At 43.6% G+C, this 12,528-nt stretch overlaps 1 protein-coding gene across 1 annotated transcript in view; it reads left to right on the plus strand.

The window, feature by feature from the left end:
• Window positions 1-42: 42 nt before the first annotated feature.
• csmd2 (CUB and Sushi multiple domains 2) overlaps window positions 43-12,528 on the plus strand; it is a 230,075-nt gene continuing 217,589 nt past the window's right edge. The window contains exon 1 of the mRNA XM_051389619.1: window positions 43-1,013. Within this exon, the coding sequence (XP_051245579.1) occupies window positions 839-1,013 (175 nt within the window). The 5' untranslated portion in view covers window positions 43-838. The remainder of the gene's footprint in view (window positions 1,014-12,528) is intronic.

Genomic DNA, 12,528 nt, shown 5'->3' on the forward strand with positions numbered 1-12,528 from the left:
AGAAGGGAGAAGGCAGCCTACAGAGATAGAAGGGGGAGAGAGCGAGCTAGAGAGGGAGAGTGGGAGAGAGAAAGAGAGGGAGGGAGAGAGAGAGAGAGAGAGAGAGAGAGAGAGAGAGAGAGAGACGCGCGCAGAGAAGGAGCAGGTCTGCAGTCTGAATCTTGGCGTCGCACAGACCCGAGACGACGCTGTGGCCAAGCGCTGCGATACTTGGAATACATACATACCGCATATTTCTCTCCGTACAGAAAGATCACTGACTGCACTCCAATGTTGGTCGAGAACTTCTAAAACGGGGCGTTTTTTTTCTTTTCATTCTTGGATCCGGATAACCTCTGTGGCTCTCCATCTCCATCATTCGTCGTTCGTTCCTTTGAATCTCGGTCTAATGACGAGTTTAAACGTGGATTATCGGCACCGCAAATGTTGTTATTAAAGGGAGCTAAATTAAAGAGAAGGACAAATAAGTGCGGCAGGATAAACTGAAGGAGGGATCTCCTGCTTTTTGGCGTGTGTCCGGTAAATATCTATTGCATATGTGGAGCGGACTAGGGATTTTCGTGATTTTTTACGCGTGTGGTAGATCAGTGACCACTTGAATCACGTTTCCCCCTTCGGTTTGCCTTCCCTCCTTTCCCCCCTTTAGGTGTGAAATCTATCTTCTCAGACAGAGACTCTGAACCCCTCGGTGCCCGCATGACATGGTTCAGTCCAGCTGCGAGATCCGAGCCTCCTCCATGCATTGGGATTTTTCTCAGCGCCGACACCGAGTGAATCTCCCTTTTTTGACCATCTGAGAACTATCGTGCCTGCCAGATCAGAGTAAAAAAGCCCTGCCATGACCGCCGCTTCAAACCGGGACGGAGCAACGGGACTTGAGAGGAGACAGGAATGCGCATGCAGGAAAGGGGACGGAATACGGATTTTTGCTCTAATGAAGGCGGGAGTGCAGGCGCACCATTGGAGCCGGGTGCTGTTCTTATATATGGGGCTACTGGCCGCCTCAGTAAAGGGTAAGTCCCCCCCCCATCTGTACGGCTGAAGACGTGCAAAATGCAGCAGGCTTACCCCACTCCACCGCCCACCCTCCCCCGATCCCTTTACTGTATGCAAATCAGCATCAGCAAACACACACACACACACACACACACACACACACACACGCACCCATCCTAAAGGCGCATTTAGGATCAACCTTGCTGCTACGTCGCTGTTCTAGCACCCAAAGTTATTAATAGAGGAGCGCTGGCTGGTTGGGTGGCTATTTTGGTGACAGCGGATCCAACTGAGCTTGGTGTCTATCCTTGACTCTGTTGATGCGTTTCATTAATGGACTGTGTTAGGTGCTTTTTTTTTAGGAGATGGTTGGATTAAATGAGCTGTAGGGATGTTTAAATAAACATCCTACAGATGAGGTTTTTCGGGTAAGGAGGAAGGTTATTGGGTATGTGCGGCATGCGCTGCTGGCATGAGGAAATCAGTTGAGGTGGTCAAGCAGGCGGCTGATTGTTATGCTGTTCAGAGTCCAACAGGGTGTGTGTGTGTGTGTGTGTGTGTGTGTGTGTGTGTGTGTGTGAGTGTGTGTGTGTGTGTGTGTGTGTGTGTGTGTGTGTGTGTGTGTGTGCGTGTGTGTGATAAGGGGGATGTTCTCCTTTCTGACTGTTCCTTCTCAGTTTCTCATTTCAGACCCCTTAAGATTCTCCTCTTGCCCAGGTAAACATCAATGAACAACATTTGGTGTACAGTTTCTCTCCCCCTTCTTTCTTTCTTTGCATGCGCGTGTGTTTGTGTTTGTGCGCGTGTGTATGGGGTGGGAGGGTGTGTGGGTGGGAGGCCTAATTAACTGACTCTGTGTTTTCTGTCCTTGATTAATGGCAAATGGAAATCTTGTAACCGGAGCTGGGCATTCAACAGATTATCATTACTATTAATTTACTTCCACGTTTTCGCAACCTACTGTGTTTTCTAAAAGGACAGACTCAGTTACTGATCCATGTTTTGTTGGGGTTTTTTTTTCTTTTCTTTCCGTAGCTGTGGACATTCATCACGAAAAGCTTGGGGCATTATTTAGAGGCCGGGGCTTTTCGGGGAAGAGCCGCAATGATTTTTGCCATCCCGAGCAGGTCCTTTTTGGCAAAGAAAGCCAACCCGTTTTATCACTGTCTTGGCTCCCACACCACAGAATGGGCACTATTTTTAGCAAAAGCCAAGAATACTGCCACGGCCACAATATGAATTTGACAGTGAGTCATGGCTCTGTGTTCGCCCACTCATACCTTTGCGTGGACAGAACAGATAATCCACGAGTGAGTGGAAACTGGGCACATTTTCAGCATCAACAGAGCACAGTTAGGTCGTGTCGTCTCATACTGTATGAGTGTGTCTTGAGCTGGTGCGTTACTGTTTTACAGATACGTCACCCCCTCATGTCTCCCACCACATAACTCCCACTTTTTGATCAAACTTGTGTCATCAGCCACCCAGCTGGTTTTGGTGTGATGTAGGTTTATCACACACAGCTCAGTCCCAAATCTCCCCCCCCACTTTCCTGTGGAGTAAATCTCATTGCGGCTATATTCGTAGGAGGCTTCTTGTTTTATTTGCGTCCAGGGAGCTTTTTTTATTGCCCACTCTCTTGCCGTTTGAGTCTACTTTTGGAGCCAGTAAAGCGACTCTAACTTATTGCACATATTTACGAAGAGCAGGAAAGGGCCAGGCTATCTATCTACCTCCCCGTAACAACGTTTACTTTAAACGGTGTCAATAAATATGTTTGAATCCGACGTGCCAGCCGGCGTTGAGGTGGTCTGGCGCGTCCCTCGGTGCAGCAGCCACCAGCAGTTGCCCCATCCTCCCATTGAGCGGCACCAGAGCCTCACACTATGCTGAGAGGTGAGGAGCGGAGAGGGGAGAGAGGGCCTGGGATTCGTGGCGTTTCTCTCCACCCGCATACTTTATCAAAACCAAAGGCAACACTTGCCAATTAAAGATACGTGTGTGTGATGAGAAGGCTGATCATAACCAGGCCATGTTTGATAAGCATCATAGATGTGTCTCAGGTGTATGACAGCGCTTCAATGCAGCGTTCATTTGTCAACCAGCCTCACTTTAAACAAGTTTCAGCCTTCCCTTGTAACCACATTGAAGTTCCCATGGGCCACGCTGCCAAAGATAGAGATGTGTTAAAGGTTTTTCTGACAAAGAGCTATTGAAGAGAGCTGTGCGCTCTCTCCACGGGATCAAAACCAACTGTCCCCGTGGACTCGTCGCTCAATAAGCGGTAATCAACCTCTATTCATTTAAACGTACAGAGGAGAGAATGCAAAGGCCAGGAAGGGGAGGGAAGCGGAGGCAGATTGAGGGTTACGTGTCTTGCCTATCCGCTACGTGTTTGGGCTCTCCTCTCCAGCTCGGCCGGTATAAGATCAGTCGTCAACGGCGCATGAGACAGTCGCTCAGCATGTCCATTTACACGCAAGATCACGCTCCGTCGTCCTCCTCTCCTCTCAGCCAAAGCTCTCCTTTATATAAAGGCACCGCGTTGTGCTCGTGATGCAACTTGCAGTAATGTTATGAGGACTGGAGGGCTTGATGCCCCTTTCCTTTTTATCTTTTTTACTTCATGACATTTGCTTGTATTCGCGCAGTCATGGGCCCCCTGAAGAAAGAGACAAGGCGAAAGTGTGTCTGTGCCTGTGTCTGTGCACGGGCCCGCGTGTGTTTCGATGCAGTAACGCAGGGGGGAAAAACCTTGGTATAAAGTCGTTTTTGAAGTCAAATCAAAAATGACAAACTCAAACTTGAACATTTTTAAAGACCCTCAGGCACACAAAAAGGCCGTGGACCTCTAATTGATGCAATTTTAATTGGGAACACCTATTTGGAAACACTGTTGATGATTTAGTAATGAATCCTCCAGTGTCTAAACTGAGGGATGAGAGTGGAATCTACTAGTTTTCATAGACTTTTTCTTACAGGGAAGGTCATTGCTTTGCTATACTTAAGTTGAATTATTCATAATTTAACGCGGCGCCGGCTCCAGTGACCCATGGAGATCCCCAAAACCTCACTGTATGGTGACATTTTCAGCACCCTGGACAGCGAAGGGCGCAGCTGAGTTAACCACTCAGCTGAAGTTCTCTTCAGCACCATGGATAGCTCCTCCAGCCAGCAGCCTCAGCAACAGCTGCGCCTCAGTCGAGGGCTAGCTGGCTCTAGAAGTTGGGATTTCTCCCATGTTTTCATGGCTTTGAACCCTCAATTAGACACAGACTTTAGACCCCTATTACAAGATCATATCACAAGGCCTCTGCTGTTGGTTTTATCCTGATTTTAGTAGCTGTTCTACATTTCAGGCATTGTGAGAGGGAATTCTGTACGAAGGACAGTCATACTCATTCATTATCTTGTTGACATAGTTTGTAGTGCTAAAATAATAAGTGAGCTGAAAGAAAAATTAACCTGCAACGAGTCCTTTTAAAGCACAAATGACCTAATTCAAGCTTCTTACATGTGAGGATTTGCTGTTTTTCTTTGTTTCATGTAATATTAAATTGAATAAATTTGGACTTATTTACACTGTTGGTTGGGCTAAAGAAGCAATCTGAAGATGCCAACTTGTGCTTTAAGAAACTGTGATGGGCATTGTATCTACCAAAGGACTGACTGAGAAAAAAATGGGCAGATTAATTGATAGTGAAATAATCGTTCGTTAGTATGTCATTTATTATCACGGCGTTCATCATTTTTGCTGCATATTTTGCTTAGGATTCTCCCTCACGGATCCATGTGGATCCTAAACCCCATACCATAGACTACCATCACGGAGGCACTGTGTTGCCGATTTGATAAATATTGGCTTAGTGGTCGATCACTTTGATAAAAGTGTTGCATTGACTTCCTGTATGTCCTTTCAACATAACAAACAGTCCCATGTGTCTTTCACATTCATGTTTTGATAGTGTGTGTATATGAGCATCCCTTTTTCCTTTTGTTTCTCACATGTCTCCCACCTGTCTGTCTGCTACTCTCAATCTCAAATCCTCCACTACCTGCACGCTCTGATGCTTCCCATCTCCCATCTGGTCTCTACATTCACCGTTGAGCAATAAAGGATGGAATGGGAGCTGAGAAGCAGGTGACATTATCTATTTACCCAAAATAGAGAAATGTCTGGAATGCAAAGTAGACGTGTGTTGTTACTTTTTCCTACTTGAGCGGCAGAAAAAGGGATGCGGAGTGGGAGAGAGAGTGGCAGTCAAGATGAAGATGGAGATTGTAAATAGGTGGCACAGGGAGGAAAAAAACAGCAGTTGGGTAGAATCTACTGTGAGAAGAAATAAGAGGCAGAAAGGGGAGGCTACAGTTGAAGTAGAGGGCCGATAAGCTTCCACCAGCTGAGAGATAATCTGGGCCCTATGTTTCTGTGTGCCTTTTGAATGATTTCCCCCTCTTTAGTAAATGATCTATTTGGAGGGTTCATTTTCTTATCAGGCATCAAGCAGGCTCCTATTTCAACAACTAACAGCGTGTAAGTAAGCTTGTGGGCACGTGCGTGTGTGTGTTTGGATGAGTCTGTTGAGTTGCCACCCCCATTCACTCTAGGATGATTAGACTAAAGTGTTGACAAGCAGGTCATTAGCTAGTTTAAAAAGGGCCACTGAGAGACGGAATGTGTGCATGTGAGCACGTGCACAGCTTTCAGATGGCGCAAATGCTTTGTCCTCGTGAGCCCCCTCATTTCCCCACCCACCTGCTGATGTGTCACCCCACTCCCTTCTCTCCCTCTCTCTCTCTCTCTCTCTCTCTCTCTCTCTCTCTGTCTTCCCGTCATACCTTCTCCGTACCCTCCCTTCATCCATCCCACCACCTCCCCCTTTCCTTCCTCCATCCTCCTCTCTGGTGATTCACACTGTCATCTGTCTCCAGATGGCCAGCGCTCTGTCACTGTGCTTCGTCACACTGATCACAGCAACACACTGACTCACCCACACACACACACACACACACACACACACACACACACACACACACACACACACACACACACACACACACACACACACGCATACTCACTCACTAATTCATGTACAGTTACAGACAACACCACTCACCACCCCCCAAAAAACAGATTCCTAAATGCATTCATGCAGCCATTCACCAGTCTAAACAGCTTCAATGACTTTTACACACATGCACACACACACACACAAACTGGACCATTAGACCCTATGAACTTATATCCAGATGCACTTTTGCAGAATAGCTTGATTAAATTGGCACTCAATGAGATGATGAGGAATATCCAATTCATTTTTCAGTACAATTCAATTGCTTCCTCCACTATTTCATCTATTAAACACTTAAAAATGGTATTTGAGTTTGATGGTACTGCCATAGTAAAATAGTTTGCCTTTATTAGATATGACGCATACACATTCAAGCTGAGGCTCTTGTATATCTGGGGGCTCCGGCTGTAAAGTCAATAGTTCAAATCCGACACGAGCAGAGAAAAACCTGGTGGAAAACAAATGAGAAATATTCGTTTCCTTTAAATATGACTATCAGCATGTCCCTGAGCACGGTGTTAAATTAATAAATGTACATTCTGGCTGCTTAACTTATCTAGGGAATATAAATCTAGCACGATTGCTCTATTCTGGCAGTGCTTATGTTTCAAATTTACAACATATTCCTGTGAGCTCTTCTGTTTAACTACATTCTCCTGTTGTTAGCATTTTAGCAGCTCAGGTGCATTTAAGACACTGGGTGGTGAATGGAGGGGTTATGGTAAAGTGCCTTGAGAAGAAAGTGGTTTTTCATTTTACCTTTCCTACACATATTCCCCAGTAGCAGAACAGCTTGGCTGTACTGGGCAGCTCCCACTTGTGAATATGTGCAACTACTGTAACAGCCGTACAACTGCTGCGAGGCAAGTCATGTCAGGAAAAGAACTATATGCTCAGTCAGTCTTCTCTGGGTAACTATGGCTGAAAATGAAAAAAATAAATAAATCCAGAGCTTACATCTCCCTGAGCCATGTATGGGTGCATAGCTATAACAGGGAAGTCTCAATCTATCTGGATTCAGATTCTCATCTTCCTGTTATTATCGGACATGGGAATTTGCTCCAGCTACTGTAAATCCCCACAGAGTGAGAGACAGATGTAGATGCCCTGTCTGTCTTGTATAGACACAAAGCTCAGGCAGGGGTTTCTTTAGCTTCCTGATTTACACTGTTCTTATCAGATATCAGTGATCCCAGAGATTGAAGATTAGATCTTGGGCAAGAGGTATCTTGTCCTTGTCCTTGTCTTTTTGCCTTTCCTGTACTGCTTCTCTCTCTGTTCAACGTATAGGCAATCTGTCAGTCGTCTTTTTCTGGGAAAGAGGAAGAGTCATCATGTGGAGAGAGTGAGTGTGTGTGTGTGTGTGTGTGTGTGTGTGTGTGTGTGTGTGTGTGTGTGTGTGTGTGTGTGTCTTACATTCCTACTCTTGTAAGGTCAATTTTGAGTCTAGCATTGAAAGCATATTTACTTTCATTCATATTTCTATGGCTCAAGTTTTAATAGTAATAATGATAATTTTAAAAAGATTTTAAAAATTGGTGGTCCAGATATTTTAGATATTCACAAAGATGATGCTGTAATTGCAGTGAGTAGTGGCTATTGTGTTTCTGTTTATTCAAAGCAATTAATTTGACATTTCGGGAGATACTCTTATTTGCTGTCTTGCCAAGAGTGAGCTGAGAGAATTGATACCACACATGCCTGTGCAGTAAAAGAAGGCTACAGCTAGCAGCTGGTTAGCTTAAAGACTGGAAACTGGGGGAAACAGCCAGCCTGGCTCTGTCTGAAGGTAACAAAATCCACCTACTAAATATAACTAATTAACAGGTTCTGTTCTCATCAGTTTATTCCAAAAAAAAAACCATTCAGTGTAAACCGTGCAACCCTTGTGGGCGGGAGCAGTAACTTCCTTATGGTAAGTCTAAACACCTAACAATAAGAATACTGATTATCTCGACTAACTCCTGACATGACTACCATTAAGCGTATATACCAAAACGTCTAACTATTCTTTTAAAAGAACATTGTACTACAGGTAGTTTTAAGCTATAATGTTGCATTTCAGTCTGAAGTGTGTAGAGTTAATCACCCTCAAAGTGTCCAGTGTCCAAACCAGTTGAACCTAACGTTACAGCAGTTGTCTGCTGGCTCATGTTACGCGTTTCGCTGCCACAGAGAAACTAAATTCCTAATGAGTGGAAATGAGTTGAAAGTGTCTCCTGTTATCTTTGCTACATACATTTACAGAATTACCTGTCAAGCAGTTCAGAAATACAGTGTCATAGAAAGTCATGTAGACGATGGCAAACCCTACGAGACATTCTGAAATGTCTTATCTTATACTGGGGCTAAATTTACAAAGCCAGCTACTCTATTAATGATATTCAGGGACACAGAGGCAAATGTTTGTTGAATAGCTTTGTCTGAATTTTGTGCAAATTAGATGCAACCTTGTGCCTGAAATACAAAATTTAATTTTGTTATCGGCTTTATCATCTTTGACTGGATTCTCTATCGGATACACTGCCAAAATACGTTCTCACAATCAATCACGCTTGAATATTCCTGGGAGGCAGTTAGGATTTGAGTTGAAAGGTGAAAGTGTACTACAGTAAGTTGAAGTCAGGCTGATTGATCGCCTGCCACTCATCCGTCTCTCAGTGATAGATGGAATAGTCCTGCTGGGACGGTCATGACCTGACCTTTGGATCAGTGCTTCCTCTTGGGTTTAATATACAATCCTCAGAGGGGATCAAATGTTCATGAATGGGCTACTCACTCACACATATGGATCAACATGCGTATCCATCTCATACATTTAACACACCCATAATTGCATTGCCTCACCTCCTGTTAATGCTATTAATTGGTTAAATACCGAAAGTGTAGTTTTTTTCACTGATTTCTAATGTAATTTAAGTGCAAATACACGACAGGATGTAACTAAGAGAGGCTCTTCAGCATAGGTTCAGTCTAGCTCAAAGACCCAAGCCATCAGATGTGAACAGAATGAAAATGAGGTGATAATTGACTTTCACTGTTTCACACATTAGTGTCACACATAATTGTGCCTTTTTCCCACATAAGTACAAGGGAGAATGGAAGAGAAAATAGAAATGATTTGAGGCGTGTATGTGTATGAGTGCATTTGGATGTATGTGCATGCGTGAGATTAAGTGTTGAGGTGGACCCAAACAATAACAAATAATTAAGGAAAGGGCTTTATCTTTATGTGTTCGCCAATTTCTTGTTGTCATGGGAACAACATACAGTTTCTGTGACAGGAGCAGTGACTGAAGCTCTTTGAACTGCACTTCTCTCTCTTCTCTTTACTCATCAATATGTAACCGAGCTGGGAAGTTAGAGAACCCAGATAAGCTTGTAAATAAAGAACAGATGTTGATTTCAGTCTAAAATGGGCAGATTTATTGGATGGTGCACAAGATTAAAACAACCCCATGCTTAAAAAACATAGTTTAGTAATTCAAATCCCACAGAGGGTAACACAAGAGTGACAGCAGTTATCACTACATTTCTATAAAAAAGAGAAAAAAAATATATGTTTCAAGGACACAGACACAGATGAGGAGGCCAGATCGCTACTTACAATTGTGCACCACCAAACACACACAAAGCAAACCAAAGGGAGATGACAATGCAATTACCACAACTGTGCTGGGGGAGAAAGGCCATGCTCATTCAGCATGCACTCTGTGAGATCTACCGGCAATGCCCTATAAAGTAAAGAGTTAAGGGTTTTGACTAAAAGCTATGAATAAAAATAGCACAATTAAAGCCTCGTGACAACTATCTTGAAATTTCTTATCTGCTAAAATACAATAAAAGGCAAACAGGAAGTTAAAACAGAAGCCCTAATTAAAAAAGACAAGATAACTATTCAATATTAAAGAAAATAAAACAATGTTACAATAAAGAAAGGCTTAGGCAAAACAGTAGTGGCAGGTTCCAAATGGAGACAGTGTCATTTGAAGCCACACGCATTCAATAGATGACTTGCAGGTGTTTTAGTCAATTTACATTTTTGAAGTGAATATTCTTTCAGACTATGCCAGCTCCAGCTTTCTCAAACATTCCGTCTTAGCAGAAACAAGAAGGTTATTTTAAGAACATAAAAAGCAATGGTAATTGCACATTTTAATAACTATAAAATACCTATATATATATAAAAATGTATTAATACATAAAGAACAAATATTGTTAAAATGATTCCAAAACTAAAAAGAACTACAAACATATTAAGAGGGTCGGTCTACCTGACTAAATGAGCATGTGGCTTTCTTGCAGTTTTCCAAAGAGGGAGAGGGCTTCCAGGTGAAGGGAAACCAGGGCAGAGAAAGAAAAAGGGGCAGGGCTGCGTTCAAGTGCTATAATAGCTCTACAAATGATACAAATGTGTGCACATACTCAAACATGAAAACACACTGACAAATACACACATGCATTTCTTCAGGCATCCAGCCTTGCTGTTTTGTGTGGGAGGCTCATTTGTATCAGTGCTGAATAAACTCCCCCACAAAGACAGGGGTCTCTCTAAAAGGGAAGAACATCAACCGTAACATGCCTGACTCTGAATCTGCTTTTTTCTATTGATCAGCTTGAAACCTTGGTGCGAGGGTTTTTGAGGAGCTGCTCTTGTTCACAGAAACACCATTTTACCATAGGGCTATTTAAATGTACTGATAAGAAGAGAAGGCACTATGAAGAAACAAAAGTATCTCTGTTGAATCAGTGTTTGAACTGGGTAAAATGAAATTGTGTGAAAGTGTGTGGGTGGCTTTTTTTTTGTGGGGGAGTGGGTGGCTGGGCTGCAGGTCCTTTTTGGCTGGCATGAAAATACTGCTGGTTAAATATGACCCAGCTGGAAGGAACTGCCTGGCTCCCCCTTTCTCTCCCTCTCTGTCTGAGAGAACACATGCTCCATTGTGCCTCTTTTTGCCAGCCCTGACGACAGTCAGCAACGTTTGCATTTCTGCATGCACGCCTCGTCTACATGTTATCATGCAGCCGCTTTCTTTGATGCTTCAATCTTTGGCTGCATTTTTGCACGTGGGTGTTGTTTATTTTCTCACCCCACACATTTCAACCTCCAGCTATGTTGCTGTGACAATGTGTTTTTGTGTTTTTGTGTGTTTGCGCGTGTGTGTGTATTAGCTATGTGTTGCCATAGGCGTCAACAGATCGTTAAAATACTGTAAATGCCAGAGCCCGAGATGTGAATGCCATAACTGGAGTTCTCAGTATGATATGGACACGTGTTCCCTGAGTTACAGTTGACAGTGTATGCTGGCATATACATTCACGTATGTGTTTGCTTGAGTGTTCTCTCTGTGTGTGCCTCCACAGATCATTGTTTTGCTTCACACATTCATGCAGCAGCAGGCCATTCCGAGCTTCGAATGTGCACCATTATGGAAATGCAACTTCCATTTTTCTGCCCTTTTAAGGAAACAACATTTACCATTCAGCCCAGTGGAAACAACCTGTGTGTGTGTGGGGGGGGGGGGCTAAGTGGGAGCAAGCCTATCGCAAGCGCCTTCCACTGCATTTGGCTTGTCTGTAATGGCAGACGGTGTCGTCCTGGCCCGGACATTAGCCTAATGTATGGAGGCAAGTGGGATCGCTGAGCTCACCCATTTCCATTTTAATGGCAGCCATCTAGAGGTTAATTCGGATATGATGCGGTCAAGGCGCGCATATGCGCTGACACGTCAAGAGACAAATAGTGGTGCTGAGAGGATCTATGGGGCGGAAGGGTTTATCTCCCCACCAGGGAGGCAGTTACTGGCACAACACGCACGCGCACACACACACACACACACACACACACACACACACACACACACACACACACACACACACACAAAACATTTGGTTGTTTGAAGTTTACTCATGGGGTAGGTTATATTTGATAGTGTATAGTTTTGTTACTTGATAAACCCCAAGTGACACTTGGAAATTATTCCATGTTTGCTCCACTGGGAGGCTTATTTTGTATGGATATAGCCCCTGATAGACCTCATGTATGGAGGCTTTATGGGTTCTCTTGAGAATAAGGAAAGAGCTGAACTCTGTATTTTAGCTATATGATGGGAGAGACTTAGAACAAGTAGTTTATGGTCCTGTCTTAATTGAATGAGTGAGTGCATGGTTCTTGTGAGTGAGGTTTCCTCTGTACATGTTATGGCTATAATTGGAACAATGGCACTCTGTGACTTTCCGTTGCACTCGTTTATCATTTCAATATTTTCTTTGGTGTTTCTGAGCTGCAGCCTTACATTTATTGACATCATCAAATTCCGAAGGACCTTTCTAAAGAGTCAAACAATAAGTTTCATTCTCTTCAGATGTATTCATCATGCACAGCATCAGACGTAAAGCAGTTCTATTATTGACTGCAAGAACAGGACGGTCTCTCCGTCTTTGTCTTTTGTCCAAAGGC

This window comes from Dicentrarchus labrax, unplaced genomic scaffold (genome assembly GCF_905237075.1).
Source record: "Dicentrarchus labrax unplaced genomic scaffold, dlabrax2021, whole genome shotgun sequence".
NCBI classification, from domain to species: domain Eukaryota; kingdom Metazoa; phylum Chordata; class Actinopteri; family Moronidae; genus Dicentrarchus; species Dicentrarchus labrax.